At 28.0% G+C, this 20,059-nt stretch overlaps 1 protein-coding gene across 1 annotated transcript in view; it reads right to left on the bottom strand.

The window, feature by feature from the left end:
* Window positions 1-4,545: 4,545 nt before the first annotated feature.
* Window positions 4,546-20,059, bottom strand: part of LOC111612809 (ceramide synthase 1-like) — a 36,708-nt gene continuing 21,194 nt past the window's right edge. The window contains exons 4-6 of the mRNA XM_023354066.1: window positions 10,708-10,855; window positions 8,469-8,614; window positions 4,546-5,850 (exon numbers count right to left, since the gene is read on the bottom strand). Coding sequence (XP_023209834.1) covers window positions 5,739-5,850; window positions 8,469-8,614; window positions 10,708-10,855 — 406 coding nt within the window. The 3' untranslated portion in view covers window positions 4,546-5,738. The remainder of the gene's footprint in view (window positions 5,851-8,468; window positions 8,615-10,707; window positions 10,856-20,059) is intronic.

The raw sequence follows: 20,059 nt of genomic DNA, 5'->3' as shown, positions 1-20,059 counted from the left end.
GGTTCCCAACCTTTTTCGGGTGGCGACCCCTTTTTATAAAAGCCAAGTGTCCCGCGACCCCGATACAATTGAAAAAGGCATTTTTAATAAGGTAATTAAAAAAACAACGAAATTAGTTTTTTTACTATAATTTTATTTTAAATTGTTTAATAATTTAATGCGATGGTTGAAATCGCATGTTATTAACCAGTTTCAAAATTCGTGGGTGAGTTTTTGTTAACGCCAATCTCATGTCATTCTCAACATTTAATTTATTCCTCTCAAACTCTCAACACATGTTTCAACCAACTGTGACAGAATAGCGTACCTAGATTACATTTATTTTAATTTAAAAAAAATATATGAAATTATTCAAAGTTCAAGACACCATTAAAAATAAAACTTGCATTATAGTGAATATTTTTTTTAGTTTACTGTATAAGTTGGCGACCCCACAGAAAGCCCGTCGCGACCCATAGGTTGGGAAACCGTGAATAAGACATGCATAGCACTAGCTAAATAAATTTTAGAAGTTTATCTTTTTTTGCCTTGTTTTTATTTATCAAATTTTAATGTTAAACATGACTAATTTAACATGGATAAAAATATGCACAACTGAGCATGATATGTATTTTTAAAATGTGATTAACAAATATATTTTATATGCAATAAATCAGCAATTTTATTCTTCTAATAGTATCAATACTTTGCTTTAAATACTGCAATGTAGCAGCACAGTAGACTGATTTTCATTTTTGTTAAAAAATTTTAATAATAATAAATGGATGATGATGAATCATAAACTACTTTACATATTATTGCTTTGTTAACATATAAATGCCATGATCACTGCTTCATAGTTATTCACTATTTATCATATAGAAATAGCTATAATTTTAATAAATCTGACATATTGGAATTTTTTAATATACGATATACATTAATAATGATTCAAAATATAATTTAATTCAATTAACAATTACAGTATTGAAAATATTTTAATGTGCAACTATTTCAATGTACTTTATTTGACTACATAAATATTACACACACAGCATATTCAAACATGGTTTGTATAGTGAATAAAATTATTTAAAAGAATTAACAAAAACAATCTTGTCAAAATTATTTCATCAAACTTCATTAATCTATTTTTTCCCCCTTTGGAATTTTTTAAACAAATTTCTTTCCATAATTCCTTTGGCATAATTTATTCAATACATTGAAAAATTTATAAGATTTAAAGTTTTTCTTGACGGTTACAAAAATTTCAAACCTTGCTGTTAAAATTTGAAGAAAATAAAAAAAATTACTTTTGATAGTTTTTGTAGTAACTGAAAAAGACTCCTTTCATGAATTTTATATATCTAATTTCCACACATCAATCATCACAAAAATTATACTTTTTAAGAAAAGATTCTTTCATTTTGTAATAAATTTTACCTTTTCACAATTTTTTCCCTGTCAATAATGAGTTAATACATCCAATTGTTAAGAATAAAAAATCATTATTAAATATATTTAAATTTACAAAATTTTTATGAGTATGCAACTACTCTTCATACAAAAACTTTGTGCAAAACCATTTCTCAATTTAGGCATTTTGCTTGAAGCTGATGTATGTTTAAGACCATAAATAAATCCAATCTATTATATAGTTTCCAAAAGTTTGGAACTTTAGTATAAAAATATGAAAAAATGTTTTCATTTTTACAAAACATATTAGCCAATTTAAAATTATGAATTAATCATATGTCAATATTACAAAAATTTCCATAGAAATTTGCATACCAAAATTAATATGATAAACATAGCAAGTAATAATATTGAATCATTTGGTACAACGGAGCCAATATTCCAATTAGGGATTGCAATTGCTGGATCCTCATCCAGCAATCCAGCACATTTTTCGGCCTGTTGGATCCAGCGATGCGGATCCGCAAATACTCAATTAACTTTCTAAATAATGGCGCAAAAGTCTACATTGTCAGCCTTGCCGCTTTGCTACGTGCGCTATCGCTCGGCGGCGAGAGCGACGTTGCCGTTCAGTGCGGCACGTGCTACACCCCTTCTCTACACCGCATCGCCCACCCTTTTACCTCTACTGATCTAATTGCCAGTTGACTTTCCGTTCTCATCAAACAAAGTGTCTTCGCGCTAAATAAAATAAGTAACTCCTATCCTAGTCCTGGTATATAATTCTAATTTACGGTCGGCTGTGACGTCAATGAATCACGTGACGGAACGATCGCAGTTTAAACTGGCCGTAGAATCTTTCTGCAGAAGAGTCGAGGAGTATGATAACTGCTGACACAACCCTAAAATTTGTCTTAGACAAACTAAAAAGCCAGGACACAATCTTGAGTGCCAACCTTTCCAAGGCACTCCACAAAAGAATCAGAGAACGGCATCTTACCGAGGTCACAGGGATGCTGATTTACATACAGAACCCGAAGAAGTATGACCAAAAAGTTAGAAAGCTTTATCTTTCACGTGCAGAAAAAATGTAATGCGCCAGGAGATGAAAAATATGCTGAATCATGTAAATACATAATATGTAGTGGAACTAGCAGCAATGGCAGAGAATATTACGGAGGTGGAAAACGATTCAGATAACCCGGATTCCTTGAATTTCACATTGGAACAAGAATTAGAGATCCAACTAAAGCGTGAAAAAGAAAACTTCATGAAATGGAAGGAAACTAGTACAGAGAAGGATTATAAGTTATTAAAAAAGGAAATAGCTGTTTATGAAAGTGAGGGAGTCAGACGTGAAAACTTATCTTTGATTTATCATTATTTGATGACACTGAAACCAACTAGCGTAAAGGCAGAAAAAGGCCTTCTCTGCAGCGAAATATATATGCAGTTCATTAAGAAGTAGGTTGGGAGACACCATCATCAATACCATTTGTTTCTTGAGATCCTACTTCCAGAAAAGTCAAAAAAATAACAGAAGCGATTGATTTAATTTTATTTAATCCTTTAAAATACTTTATTCAAGACAAGACTAATATTTTATAACTTCTACTCTAATTCTATTAAGTAAAAGTTTTTAACTTTTATTCTATAAGTATTTAGTGAGCCCACTAAATACTTATAGAATAAAAGCTAGACAATTTTTTGTTAAAATTAGTGAGAAACTGAGACTACCTAGTTAGTTAAATAGTTAATTAAATTAATGAGTATCAGTATCTTAGATATATGATGATATGAATGTATGTGATTCATGATTGTGATAACAACAACTAACTACTAACTACTAATTACTTACTCACTACTTTACTAACACTAATAATTATATTATTTATAAATAACTACAGACTGATATGTAGAGCCTACATAAGAAAACTGGTAAGACTGATAGCCACTTAGCCATTGATTATCCGTCCTTACATTATTAATATAAATTAATTAGTAAAATTACCTTTGCTATTATTTTAACTTAAAGATTACATTATAATTATAATCTAACTAAACATTTAAAGTTAATTATTTCTATCTCAAGTGTTAAACCGAACCAAAGTTAAGTTTACTACCTAAATGTGTAAGAAGTTTTTCTGATTTATAGTGAGCNACAAGTGTTACATTAATAAAATATGATCCCATATATAACTTCATTTTTCTTTATACCATGTTAATTTTTTTTATCCCGAGTAAATATAAAATTTGGGAACTTATAAAAATATTTTGATAAATTTCAAAAAAATATTTTTTTTTAAAGAAATGAAGTATCACTTATTAAAATTTTTAAATTTAACATTAATATCTTTTGATTATCATCAAAAATGTTTGGCAATTTAAGATATTCCATTTTCTATTCTATTGATAATAATGCCAATATTTTGTTCATGACTGTTTACAAAATCTGATGAATAAAATAGGTCATGAAATGCACAAAGTGAAAATCACAAAATTCATATTATATTCAATACAAAGAATAAATTGCAGATCTCATTAAATAGATAAGACTGAGATCTATTTTATCAAAGCTTTAGCAATACTTCAACACTACAAGAAACAAGAAAAATTTAATATTTTTAACAAATAAATTTATAAAAAGCATTCTGATAAGAAAATTCAACATTTAAATATTAACATGTTATTAATTGCACCTTTTGTTTAAACTTCAGTTTTTGGAATGATAAAAAGAATCTAAGTACAAAAGAAATGGACAAATATGCAAAAGAATGCACGCAGAAGGAATAAGTACGCTCCATTTTACACCATTTTATAAGTACAAATAGAAGCTAAGCAAAAATAATCTCTTATAACAACAACACAAGAATGATATTCAATTTATTCAAATGTTTGAATGATCTTTGGTATCTTGGTTTTATAAAATTATTAAAATGTTAAAAAGTATTTGGTATTTTGGGTTTATGAAATTAACTAGATTTTACTAACCATTCACAGCTAAAAATATTTACCTTTTCTCTTCATTTATACAAGAAAAAATTTACAAATTAAATAAAGATTGTGACTTTTCCAAATAAATTTAAAAATTATCATCTACAATACAAATATTTACTGAATAACAATTTTTATTATTCTAAACTACTGGAAGACTCAAAATATAAAAATTTACCCATTGAATATATCAAAATTTAGAATAATTATAGATTAATATTGTTATAAACATTTTATTTAAAGCAGTTTTCACATATAATATTAATAATTAGTTTAAGAAAATCACTTTAATGAGACTAATGATAAGAAAAGAATATATATGTATAACTGACATTTTAAATCAACTCAAAGATAATCATCATTCAGAAGAAAGGTTGATATATAAACATTCAATGATTTTTATCATTGTTCAAACACAATATTAAATGTGATCTTTCATTCACTGCAAAAAACAGCCAGATCAAATAACAAGTGCCATTATTGTGCTAAGAATTAAAGCTATGAATTGAGACAAAACTTCTGAAATTTGTTTTCAAACATTTTAACATTTGTCCAAATTATTTATACCATTGTACAAATCAATTCTAAAAAAAATAATTATCACCAATAATCTTTTGACTGAATGTATATAGAAGCAATACTGGAATGATAAAATTTATTGTCAAACAATAGAAATAGCACCCATTTCATACAAAACCTTATATCAGAGTGCATGTTTCTCTAAATATATCACTTATAAAATGTAACACTTTCATATGAAAATAAAACTATAAGCATTGTTAATTATTGTTACAGACTATTTAAAATGAAAGATTTTAATTTACCACGGTTAATTCCTTAGGATTATATAGACTTAATGCAAGATTAATTTTTATAAACCAGTTTTTTAAAATTTTATGCTTAAATAACAAAATTTAACTAATTAGAAAAATATCTTAATGAATGGATACAATATTAAACAGATAAAATACCATATCTATAAATAATTTCATCCCAACTAATTAATTAAAGACATGGAAATGTTTAAATATGCAAAATTATTCTGAATACATTTATGAAGTTGAATGATGCTTATAAGATTTAAAAAAATAATAATTTGAGCATATAAGTAATACATCACAGCAATATAATAACTAAAAGTGAAATCATATCAGCTGATGAGATAAAGTGCAATATAAATTGTCTCCTTACCACAACTAAAATTAACAACCAATTATATTTTTCATGCAACAATTCAATCCTAGCATTATTTCAAAAAGACTTTTCTTTTCCTTTTAAGAATTGTTACTGTGGAATGAGATATTCTTCATTCTTACATATATTTTGATCATAAGTTCATTCACTTTAAGCTATCTTCTTAATCTTGTTTGATGACAATCTGAATGTGGATTTTCACCATTCAATATCTCAGTACCATTTGATTCTTCTTTATTTGCAAGTGTGTCATTGATATTTGAAATGCTAAAAATAAACAAAGAATAAATACATAAATTTTTAAAATCTATAAACTAAATACTATATTTTAATTGTTACAATAAAAATGGTTATTATTATACAATAAATGTTTTTCTGCAAGACAATACGCTACTTTTAAAAGATCGATTTAAGTAGCAGTTAGTGGACTAGCAAGTGTTTTTTAATATATTGTTTGAAGCCACCTAAAATATCACTAAAAAGCCATATACATACGTTCAAATCACAAAATGTATCATTACATTTCATGTGATTGAACATATGTATATGGCATAAAACTAATTTTTATTTTCTTTTCAAAATATGTTTAAAAAACACATTAACCAGTGTTAGAAACATGATGAAGCAGTCCTTTAACTTACAATTAAATTTTATTCTAATCTAAGAATATATATACACTTGTTCATGCATCCATAACTTGGCGCCAACAGAACAACTGTTTCTTCCCGCCTCTAGCTGTCTTACGCAGGGTGTTGCCAGTCTACAGACAGTTCACAACATCGATAATTGCTTTAGTTTTGTATTCCCTAACAACCAGAAACATATTTCAGCTCAAAATTATTTTTTGGATGTTTTCAGACAAATTGATTTGCTTGCATTTAATTTGATTGTTATAATTCTTACAACCCTTGTCTCCCCTCTCTTTCTTATGTCATCCCTCTTAACACATGGATGGCCTTATTTTAACAGCTGCAAAAGTCAGCCTGACGATGTCTGCTTAACAACATTTGAAAACATTTGCTTTCGTATCTCTGCCAGATAGCAATTCCATTCATTTTGTTTTAATACAAAAATATTTTTAAAAATCAAACTATAATAAAAATGCTTAAGATTTCAGCTTTTTTTATGATTAAAACTAGAAAAATGACTTTCAATACTCCAAAAATTCATTCTTATATACATTGATATTTTTACTTTATTTTAGTAAAATATTTAACACACAGTATTGAGATTTATGTACTCAATAGCTAACTGAAATTTTTGTTCAACTGCTTATAATAATTATTATAAACTCTAATTTTGTGTTGTCTGTCATTAAAAATAAAAAAATAAATTGGCAAAAATAAAAACATTTCTTAAAATGCATATATCACATAATATAAATCATTCCTTAAGCTATTTCATTAATGAAAATGTCAACCTTAATTTTTAAACTACTTTTTCTTAAGTTTACAAAATTTAAAAATATAGATATAGACAATCTTTGTTTTGCATAAAATGATGGACCATAAAAATGATCATACAAGCTGAAACCATGCAAAGCAATCTTAATAATCAAATGGAAAAATTATAATCATTCTGGAATCTTTGAAAAACTTGTAAAATCACTAATCATATTCATTTTCACTTCCAGCACTATTTTTTTTCTACACTTTCAGCTTTTTTGGCCAATTCCTGCTTTTCATTATCCATTTTTATAAACTGTCACATGGGTTTATCACTGCAAGACAAAATTTGATGGGTATAATGATACAGAAACTGCTTTATAAAGTAAAACATTTATTATTACATCTAATAGTGGTCATTTTTAATGTGTAAAATTTGTATATTAAAACTAAATTTTAAAAACAATGAAATGAAAGAAATTGAGTCATTCAACAACTTATTCATTCAACAATATGTTATTACTGTCAAGTTGACAGTAATAACATATTGTCACAAGATTAAAAAACATTAAATCACAAATACACATAATCAGCGGTGATATTCGAAATATTTAACAAAGGGTTCACTAACAGAAAATTTTTCCTTAACAATTTTTTTTCGCTCAAATCGGAAGGCTCTAGTTTAGTAGTGTTACAGAGTATAATACGTATACAGTATGTAATATATTTTTTAAAAGAAAACCATTGAGAAATGTTACATGTGTTTAACAAGGTTCGGAAAAGTTTGAAATTGTTAACAACGGGTTCGGTCGAACCCATGCAAACCCGCTGAATATCACCACTGCACATAATTAAGTAAAATTAGATAATGAATTTCAGCAACTTATGCACAAATAAACAGTTTCTAGTATGAAAAACCTGCAAAATTAAAATCTCAACACAAGATTTGTTGTCTGTGTGTGAACTGAACAACAGATGTGATTGGTTTACTTTTAAAGTTACTGAACATCTGTCCTTAAACTAAACAGATATAAAATATTTGAAAACTAAATTTAAAATCTTATAAAATTTGATTCCTTGAATTTCAAGCAATCAAATACAGTAGAGCGTCGATTATCCGAATCAATTGGGGACTGGGGTGGTTTGGAAGATTGATGTTTCAGATAACCGATCATGTACGAAAAAATATATTAATTTAACCCATCTTGACATTTTTCTCCATTGCGTGTCACTTTGCGTTGANTCCAGATGGTTTCAAATTCTTTAATAAATTATTAAAATTATAATTATTAATTTAGTTAAGTGATGGCATCTAATATCTACCTCTAGTAGCAAATTACTTAATATTAATCATTAAATTAGCAGAGTTACAGTCCAACTATTTAAGGCAATTTCTTGATTATGTTGAAGTTTATGTAGTAAAATTCAGGTAAATTTCTTTTGAAGTAAATTTTGAAGTAGATTTTGTAGTAGTAAATCATATTCAAATTTAAAACATACCCATTATGTAAAATTTTATTTTTTCCATGAACACTTGTTGCATTATCAGATTGCTGATTGTTCCTTTCAATAACATCATATTCCCGTGTGTCATCAACTTCTTTCATTTGTCCTGTTACAACACGCCAAATGAATCCCAAAATAAACTGTAAAGGAAAATTATTCATATTTTAAATTTTAAAATATCTTCATTTTGTAAAAATTGATTTATCTAAACAATCCATAAACCTAATTTTAAATAATGCCTATCTCAAAATATCAGGCTATAAGGCTAATTTAATAATTAATGTAAATAATTTGACTAGATGTAGGCAGTTATGTTTCCATCTCATAATAATTTTAATAATTAACTGACAACATATCTGTACAGTTAATAGTTGTACCTGCTCTGGGCCAATTCTTTTCTTCCAGAAATTCTAATTTAATTTATTATAATTATTAAACTGATCACAAAATGGCATCATAATTGCCTACATCTAGTCAAATTATTTACATCTAATTGTTAAGTAAGTGTTATTATAGCCTGATATTTCAATAGATTGTTTGGCACGGTTGTATCTTTTTTTTTAATTAAAATATTTAAAAAATTATTTTTGTTTTTTAAATATATTTCAATTACTTTTTAATATAACTTAAGAATCTAAACATAGCTATAACAATCATTTTGTATCATTAACTATTTGTTTAATTCTCACTTAATAATTTGAACAGGTAAATTAACTTACAAAGTTATTCTTAACCATGTACGTCTGTATTAAATAAGAAATTTCTTTTACAATAGTGTAATTTCCTATGTTGCATAATGATGTTAACATTATCTAATATGAAATAATTTGGCTACAGTCATAACAGCTACTACTGATGTACAGGAAACAAAATTTCAAAGTACTTCTAAAAACCACAAGTGTATTATTATAGGATCATACCAAGCAATAGAATATTCTATTCATAAAAGATGGCAGAAAACGCATCTATTTATAACAGAGGACAATATGCCTATAAATGATTAAATAATTTTAGAAAAATTCTGTAAAAGGAAACAATTACAATTAAGATATGGATCACAAGCTATGCATACTAAAAGATTGCTATATTATAGAAAAACATTTTTTTTATAATAATTATTAAATTTATCAAGAGATAGTATATCTATGCAAAATTACTGAATATTTAATTATTAAATAGTAGCTGTATTGTAATCTGATATTATCCAACAGATTGTTTGTACTCCTTTCTAAACATTCTAGTTGAGAAGCACCCTGGGTATTAATTACATTAGTATATTTACAAAAAATATGAATATATATATTTGCTCTAGCAGTCAAATTGGATGGTGTTCTCTTACAAGGAGACCCTATGGCTTTGGGGAAACGGATTTTGATGATCTTTGGTGTATAGGTAGTACACCATGTGAGTGTACTACCAATAAAATACTAAAGTGCAACACTCAAATATAATCGAGAAAAACGAACTTAATTTATTGAAGCAATATTATATAATTACATATCATTGTTAGATGTACTTGTACATGGTCTTGAATGATACTTATGGTAAAAACATTCAAAACAAATTCTGTCTACACCAAGAACAACAAATAAATGCTGCTTTTTTACAATTGCAAGGAATTTGTAAATAGTCTGATGAGAGAAACACTTCATTTACATTTGTATAAAACTTTCTTATATCACAGAGTCCACTGGCATACCAAGCATATTTTATCATGTCACAAAATATTGGTGCTGATAATTGATGATGGATAATTGAATGTATTTTCAGGCAATCATCTCGAGAATGAATTTCATAATTTTTGTCCAGTAGTTCAGCGTTATTTTGTAATCATTTAATGAAATTTTTTATTTGTCTATAAAAATAGACATCACATGGTTGGACTAACAGAGTACATTTTGGTGGTATAATTTTAATTGTGCCTGTAGGCATTTTTTCGTCATCTTGGAATACTTCATCATACAATTCTGCTTTTGTTTGTCCTGTCTATGAGTCATGAGTAAAAGAAATTTATTCTTCTGCATGCAAGCATACAAGTCAGGAGCATTACCACTCACGCCACAGCACGCTCAATCGGAAGTATTAACTTATATATNTCCTATTATGAAATTTATTGATCTACAACACAATATATTGTTTGTTATATTCAAAAGTGTTTTTAAAAATTATAATTTTTAGCTATTTTTACAAGCTCTTATAAAATAATTCAAATTAAAATAAATTAAAAATTAACCCAAAACCAGTATATGTTCATCACAAGGAGAATCCATAATAAAACATTCATGGTAAATCCAAATGGTAATGGAATATTCCTTTGCATCAAAATACTACTTGCAGCATATAACGCTTTCAATGGAAACCAATAGAGACGGCTAACATACCTAATAAAAGTACATATAAAAGTAAAGTAAGTAAAATAAACATTAAAAAAAACACAAAGCATAAATAAAATAATTACTAAATTTAATTATTATTATATATCATTGTATTAATGTACGATCAGTTAGATTTGTTAGTCAATTGTGATTTATTTGGAAATGACAAATTTAATATCCCATAAATGAATGTTTATTTTAGAGAAATAAAAGTTGTCCATTGTATTTGATGTGTTGAATGTGTTTAAAAAATATGAAAGTATACTATGTTACACTGTGTGTTACAGACAGCAATGTTCATAATAAAGTTGTAGAATTTTATAGTATGCCTCAAAAATTAAGGTAATAATTTCTTCATTAAATTTTTACAAGCTTACTAACCTAGTCAATTCTAATGAACATATAAAAATGTATTCATATGAGAAAAAATAATCTGCAAAAATCTGAAAAGCATGTTATAAAAACTACTGTATATTGAATTATGAAAATGTAAAGGTAAATAGGATGATAATACTAATCTCAAAATTTTAGATAATTAAAATATAATTACAATTAGATTAAATCTAAAGGAGAGCTCTAATTGCTCTAAGGATAAACTTCTTTATGGGGAATGCAATATTAATGTGTAAGATTCTCTGTAAGCAGAACTCTATATGCTTGCAAGGTCTCTCCGGTCACTCAAAAATCCAGTTACAACTGATCAAGTATCTTTATATTTTCTTTTCAGAAAAACATGACATACATTATAAATCAGTATAATTAATGATTCCTCTTCAGTGTAGTATAATTTGAGAGAAAAAATACACTTAACACTGAAGAGGAATTGTGCTAACTAAACTTGCTTAAATATTATTTATAATAAGTTACTTAACTTACAGACTAGATATTTTGATACACATTATCAAGATGTCATATATGAGAGCAACTTACAACTAAGAAAATAGTATAAATTTGATATTGTGGAAAATCTATAATACAGGGTGGTTAGAATGAAACACAGTACTCAGATGTGTGGAATTGGCTCTACTGAACCAAATTGAATGAAACTCATGCAATGCAGATCACAGGAAAAAGATTTAGAAAGGAGAAAAAAATTAGTTGGAATTTATCACCAGGAAAAAATGTGGCACTGCAAGAATGACAATTATAAAACAAGTGGGCAAAATTTTATTAGAAGAATAAAATTATATTTTACACTTTACAGTGAGTGTTCAATATAGGATCCTTCTCTGTCAACTACATGTTGCAATCATCAAACCATGTTACCAACTGCTGCATATAACATTTCAGGAGGAATCTGAGACACATGTCACACTAGGCTGGCCTTCAGGTCCAACACAGTGCACACAGATAAACATGTTTTTGATTGAATAGTGTCATAATTTTCCCAGGTAGTGAAAATTTCAGCTAATTTCTTTCCTATAAATCTTTTCCTTCTGATGCAAATTGTATGTATACTGAGTTTCATCCAATTTGATTCAGTAGAGCCAGATCCATGCATGTCAGTACTGACAGTTTAATTCTAATCACCCTGTATATTAATTTTATCAGCTAGAGAGGATATTAATCTAATGATTTTTCTTTCTAGTGAAAAAATATCTGTATATAATATTGCTAGAGTATTTAATGCTTTACAATGTACAGAATCTTTTTTTAAAAAAAAGGTATTGAAATTGGCTTTACAATTTACAGCATGATTTTTACTACTATGAAAAGATTATTATTACCATTGTCTATGATGGGATGTGAGCACATCCTATAGAGGAATGGCTGTCAGCATTAATGATGAGAAAAAAAGGACTAACTAACCTAAATACTACAGAAATTTTAGGGATGATATGACATAATATGTATATACTGCAGTAAGAAAGCATTTCAACATAAAAGCAACATTTTTTTTTTGTTCTATTAACAAAATCAGAATTACACCAAAATCTAGGACTACAGTGGTACCTCAGGATACAAAATTAATCCGTTCTGAAACTGAGATAATATCATGAAAATGTCTTAAAGTGAATCATTTTTCCCCATACGATTACATGTAAAACCAAATAACTCATTCCATCATGAAAAACACTCAAATTAAAGCTATAGTAGTATATTAAAAAAAAAAATAACTTTAGTAAGGAAAACACTGAAAAATGCATTCTGTAGTTGTAAATGTATAAATAACCATAATAGAATAATAATTGATTTAAAAAAATGTAGTTTTATTTGCACTTTACCTTTGAGGATAGACGTTGGTGGAGGTGTAAACTGGTGGCGGAGGAGATGGAAAAGAGAAATGATACTAAAACTTAATTTACATACCATAATGTAACAATAACTTAAAAATAACTTAACACTAATTTTTTAACTTTTCTGTTTTATATATTTTTTTAAATTTTTTATTCACTGCTTTTTGCCATCTTTCCTTCACTTCCACCAGCACTTTCANTATCTTAAAAACCTGATGATATTTAAAATCAAAAACATCAGTTCAGTAATTAAAAATTTTTTTTTTGTTTTTTGTTACTGGATTTTGGGTTTATTTTGAGTTAATTATTTATAGTACATTCAGTTTTTTGTAGTAATTAATGTATTATCTCATTTTGCTCAACATCAGTTTTCAAAAACCTATTTATAATAAGTGAGTACTTGCTGTATTTTTAAAGGTGTAATCAGAAAACTTCTGGAATTTGTTGAAGCATTAATTTACAGCAAATATCATCAAGTTTCTCATGTAGTGCAAAAATGAAGACAAGACATTACTGAAAAGCATTATCCTCAGTGGTGAGTCAACATATCTCAGTGGTAAAGTGAATACCCACAACTGTAGGATTTTGGTTTTAAAAATTCACAAGCAATTGATCTCAAGCAATAGTCTCATCACAAATAATCCAACAATAACCTACAGATGTATTATTTTAAAATTAATATCAAGTCAGCATGACTTATGTTAAAAGTTGTAAAATTTATCAAACAATTTGTTGTATTATTAAATTTATAACAGTTATAAAACATATATGATCCAGTACAAACAAACATTAGCTGCTGGCTACATAGTTGAACAATTATAGTGACAATTCAGTAAACAGTATTTTTTCTAATTTTGATGAATTGTGAATAATGGAAATTGGACTTTAAATGTAGCCCTACTACTTTAAAAAATTCAAAAACTAACAATGATTCAAAGAGCTTCTTAAAACAAATCCTGCATTTCTACATACTAATCTTTTCAAAATTATTCAGGCTATCTTGTCAATAGGGATAATGTGGAATCCAGGTTTTCTATACTGAAGCAGTATTTGATTTAGGTAAGATATGAAAGGACCTTGACCTGATTAAAAATGAATTGCAGAGATGGAGAATATTTTTGAACCCAAAATTTTCCCTGGACATACATAAAATTTCTTCAAAGTTATAGCACATTAACACAAAATAAAACAAATTATGAACCAATTAATTACTACTATTACATTGTTTGGAAAATTTAAATTAAATCATATAAAAAATTTAGTAGGCCTACTGTATAATTTGCTGAGCAACATTGAACTTATAAATTAATGTAAAAATTTTTAAAATTAAAATATCACTTCAATTTAAGCACAATCATAGGATAGAATATATAATTATAAATCTGTAAATACATTAATTAATAAAAATAAAATTGAAACTGATGCTAAAAATGATCTATTTTTAGCATGGATTGCTAATTAACAGACTGACATATAAAACAATTTATTTATGACAATGATGGTCCTACAATTTTTTCTGAAAAATTATTTAAGAAATGCACCAATTTCTTGCAAAAAGAACCTTTTTTAGAGTTTTTGTCTGACTTTTTCATCATTACAAAAATTGGTTGTATTTTCAAAAATAATAATGTTTTAAAATATACTTTGACATTTATTATGAAATAAAAAATAATCTACAAAAAATATGAATAATAAAGAAAAATAATGTTTCTTTAATTATCATAAAATTTCTATTTAGTTATATAATGGAGACAATTCAGAAAAAGTTTTTAAACACAGTTTATTAATTTTCTATGTAGGTAATAAGCTAATACTGTAGAGCATCGATTATCCGACTCAATTGGGGACTGGGGTTGGTCGGATAACTGAAAAAACAGATAACCGAAAAGTATGAAAAAATACATTATTAGTATAGTATATCCCATGTAATTAGTATATTATTGATAGTATATCGTTATTAACCTACTTCGCATTGAATTTGCATCGAAGTTAAGCCTAACAAAAATCTTTAAAAAATAATCTTTGCTATTGTATTGTTAAAAATTATTTTATTGCTCAAAACAAACCACTCATAATTAGAAAATTAAGCCTTGTTTAAAAATACTGGCATCCCTTTCATGGTCAAGCCGGTGTTGCCAGCTAAAACACCAAAGATTTAATATTAAAGTAGCCAAGAAATAGCCAAATATTTTAGCACTGCATCACTAGTGGACATTTGGATTTGCCGACTAGAACACGGTCGGTTAACCAATGTGACAGTTGATTGGGGGGGGGGTCGGATAATCGATGCTCTACTGTATTTCACTTTAATTCAAACTGACAATCTCATTATGAACCTGATCAAATCACCAATAAGCTAGATAATTGCAATCTGGCAACCTACTGTAATGAATTTGAGAATATGAATGTCAAAAGGTAAGTTGGGTATCCTGAGTTCTGATAATCTCATCAAGATCTTCAGAGTGAATTAGATCATTATATATATGTTAGGCTCAAAGACCGAAATCATTTGAGCGAAAGAAACGACCACAAAGCGAAATTCACATTGTGGAAATTGTAAAAAAAATCCACAATGCATTGTGTCAAACTCAAAATGACCACAAAGGGAAATTTGCATTGTGGCTTTCATGATATTTGACCACTACATGTTGTGGTAAAAACCATAATGCATTCTGAACATTAGCTGATGCAACCACGATACGAAGGATAGGTTGTAACTTGTCAACGGGTGCATTGCAAACACTTGCGGAGTTTGTATTGTATTCATTCTTGACCAGTGCTGCTGTTTCTAGGATAATTACTCTTTTCTAGAGTAATTTCAACCTCTCAGAGTAATGTTTTGGGTAGTCTTATATTTAAGGTAAATCTAGGGTAAAACTACCCTGTGTTCTGATGCTACTACTCATCACTCCACAAGTTTCACTGGAAAAAGTTTTAGCCTAAAATCATTCTGTTTTTCCCTATAACTGGAAGATTTTAGGATAGGACAACAGAAGCTAAAGAAATAATGCAGATTGATACTAGATCTTGGGTGTACACTGTACAGTGATACTTTGGTTTTCGTTGATAATCTACCAGAAAACAATTGGCGAAATCCAAAACCGACAATAACCAAAGTCAATGAAAATCAAGGTATTACTGTATATTACACCTGAGTAGAATTTCGCTTTTCTCAACTTTCATGCCATTGAGCCATTGGCACTCTCCATATCAGATGTAAATTAATACCTCTGATAAAGCCTAAAAATTCTAAGACATTTTAGTTATTAAAATTTTCAAAAACAGTAAGAATTGTTCTGATTATTATTTCACAATAATAGTACAGGGATCTACATCATAGAACCATTCATCTTTTTTTATTCGAGCTTGAGCTTGGAGAGTTTTCTCAATTTAGAGTAATTTTCTGCAGTTGAAATTGGTTCCATTGTTTTAGCTGGGGTGTCTAACATTGATAGGGGACGTGCAGCTCCCACAAATGTTTAAGCTGTTGTTATGAGCATTAATCCATCAGGTCTCTATCAGTTAGGAAACAAGGAAAGTCTTAATCAACTTTATGCTTGTAATGAATTTACAATTTTTACAGTAACTTTATCATCATTCAGAACACACCCTCAACTTTATTAACACTTCGCTCAGCATCCATGTTAACATCTGGAAGTAGCAAGGGTTTATAATGTGTCACTGTAAAAGATACTTTATTGTTAAAAATGCAAATGTTGCTCAAAGAACATAAAATGCATGAATAATTAATTGTTGTTGTAAAGTAACCAAGTTAAATTTCTGTACATGGTGAATAATTTTGTTAACTGCATATATAAGATAATTGAAGATAAATAAATCATAATGAAAAAGAAAGTTTTATTTTCTTATCATCACTCGTTATTAGTTAACATCCAGAATGTGTGGTGGCTTTTAACCATAATAAATCCATAGCACAGTGATTTTTAACTCTAGCAGCTGATTTTTATTTTATCATGTATAGTATATCAAGCACTCACAAATATGTAATTAGACCTTTAGCACTTTTTAGCAAAACAAAAGAAACTAATGTGTATTTTTCTCCATATATTTTATTTCTTTGAAATTTTTTTAAGTATGAAAATTAAATTTCTAGGAAAACTTGTAGAACTAATGTTGTTCGGCATTAAAAATTGTAAATAAAAAATGTTTCGAGCCTATAATCCATATTTTAAAGTTACAAACAACTGTGCATCGTGGTTACAAACCACTATGATCCTGTATCGCGGTTGCATCAGCTAATGTTTAGAATGCGTTATGGCTTTTCTTAATCACCACAACATGTAGTGGTCAAATATCATGAAAGCCACAACACAAATTTCACTTTGTGGTCATTTTGAGTTAGCCACAACACATTGTGGCCATTTTTACAACTTCCACGATGTAAATTTTAATTCATGGGCATTTTTTTTCACTCAATGAGCGATTTCGGTCTTTGAGCTTAACATATATAATAGAAATGCTTCTGTTAAGCATGACAATTATGAGAAAGAGATTGAAGAATTGAGAAGAGTAGATATTTCAAAAATTTCAAAAAGTTGCTAATATTTCTACAAATTAAGTAATTTATACTTGAGTTTGACATTGTGATGCTGTTTCTGCAGCCCTTGACAAAGCTGTCAAGGGCTGCAAGCATCACAATCACAAATCAGCAACGTTCTTATTCGATGTTGTTCAAGTCAGACTTCATGGCCTTCACAGGTCTCAGTTGTTCCAGGGATGGAGAGTCAGAGTTGGGAGTCAAATTGCTTTATGGGAATCAGGAGTCAGTCAATTTAAAAAAAAAAACACCAACTTGAGAGTTGGGAGTAGTATATTGGCGGAAGAATATACTACTCCCAACTCCCCATCCCTAGATTCTTATTCTTTTAGATCTAGAATTTGCCTGACCAATCTTACTCTTACACTTTCTCTTAGGCATTCCCCTGACAAAATAGTAAATCTTTTTAAATTCCATGTTAATAAAACAAAGATGAATTGTATGTACATTAGTTAAATGAGCAATAAGACTTTCTAAATAACAGGTTTGTTAGATTGTTACTTCAAATTGGATAGTAGAACATCACATGGTCACTATGGAAAGCTTTCTTTAAAAAAATTTGTTATAGAAGTAATACAATGTGGCTGTCATTTTTTAAAGTTTAAATTTAATAAAGTAAGTTTAAAATATGCCATTTGCCAAAATATTTAAAAATGCAACTTAAGAAAAATTCTCTCGTCAAGCATGAACGTTGTGTGGTCACCGACATCACTGCAATCGCCAATCCAAAATTGATAAAACATTTATTCTATAGCTAATATTTCTCCAAAATATATATCCTATACTTTCTGTCAGAACATAAAACAAATATAACCAAAATTTCATCTGGATTGCAGGAGTTATAAGGCATTTACACACACAAAATGGCTTTTATATTAGTAAAATGTGAGAAAAAAGCTCTCATATAAGATAAACAGAATTGATTATTGTTTTAAATGACAAATGATTAAAAATTTCAAATAATCATAGAAAAGATTGATGAAAAGTAGAATTAGTAAGACAGCCTAAAGTTTTCAGCATACAATTATTAATTTTCCAGTAGAAGTAAAGACTGTTGTAGATATTAATAATAGGATAATGTACAGAAATATGTCCTCTTACATAATGCTATCAGATGATGTAATTTTATTACATGAATTTTATCATTAAAGAATTACTAAGTAACCACTCCTAATCAACGTCTTTTTAAAAATCTCTTTATAAAGTGGCATGTAATAATAAAATTTTGTAACTTAGCAGTTTTATTAATAAATGATATTGAAAGTAGTCCTATCTTATTTCAGCAGTTATTATACAAAAGAAACATTATTTTTTAACACATCTTCTATTTAAATAATTATTATAAAAAGTGAAGAAATATTCTATATAGCTTATTTAAAATCAAACATACCTTAAACTATATGAGAGTGCAAGTAATATTAAAGTTAGAATATGATGTGCAACCATCATTGATGAATCTCTTCGCCATACATCTTCAAAGATTGTAGCATATAAGGAGTGCACATAAAAGCTGCACACTATCATATATACAACATAAAAATCAAATGGCAATGGTGAATCAAGATTCCAATCTAAAATAAATAAAAATTAATGCAAACATTTTATTCTCATTTAAATAGTCAGGACAAAACAAATTTTCTTTAATCAATTTTTTAAAACCTAAGAACTATCACCAGAGAATAAAAACTGACTAGGTAAGATCAAGTGTAATTTTGTCTGTCTGGCTATCTTCACACACAAAGTGGCATTCAATAAGTAATGCTTGCAAATCTTCAAGTAATAACATATTACACTGAAACCAAAACAAGAACAAAAGCTAATATTTCTAATTTAATCAGCACATTTTATTTCTCTACATGACCCCCTTTATGTTTGATATAGATATGACAGTGTTTAACAAGTTTTTCAAACCATCTTTATAAAAATCTTCAGGTTGTCCTCAGAACCATTTCTATTCCATCATTATAGGTGAAATGAATTCCATTAGATGCCTCTTGAGAGTTGATACAAACAAAAGTTTGAAGGTGCCAAATTTGGGCTAAGGAGAGTGATCAAGAACTTCAAACCCAAGTTTTTGTATGGCTTCTGATATATAAGCAATAGTGGGGATCTAACTTTGTTATGTTGAAGAATTATTGGTTTTGTCCATAGTTTCAGCACTATAAACTGCCACTAACCTTGTATAAACTTTTTTGGGAGATACATTTTCATGAGTTAAAAATTCTTTAACTGATTGTTGTTTGACATACATTGACACTGCCAGTGGTAGATTGGCCAGGGTATCAGCTTGCTTGATGGCAAGTGAGCTGCCTTAAACTTTAGACAATATGTTAAAAATGTTAATGACCTATTAGTAGCTTAAAAATATAATAAAAGTTTCATTATTATTACTGTAATGGAACCTCACGTAACGAG

The sequence above is a fragment of the Centruroides sculpturatus genome, unplaced genomic scaffold (assembly GCF_000671375.1).
Source record: "Centruroides sculpturatus isolate CEXI.00-Female unplaced genomic scaffold, Cexi_2.0 scaffold1842, whole genome shotgun sequence".
Classification (NCBI taxonomy): domain Eukaryota; kingdom Metazoa; phylum Arthropoda; class Arachnida; order Scorpiones; family Buthidae; genus Centruroides; species Centruroides sculpturatus.
This window is presented reverse-complemented; position numbering and strand designations above follow the sequence as displayed.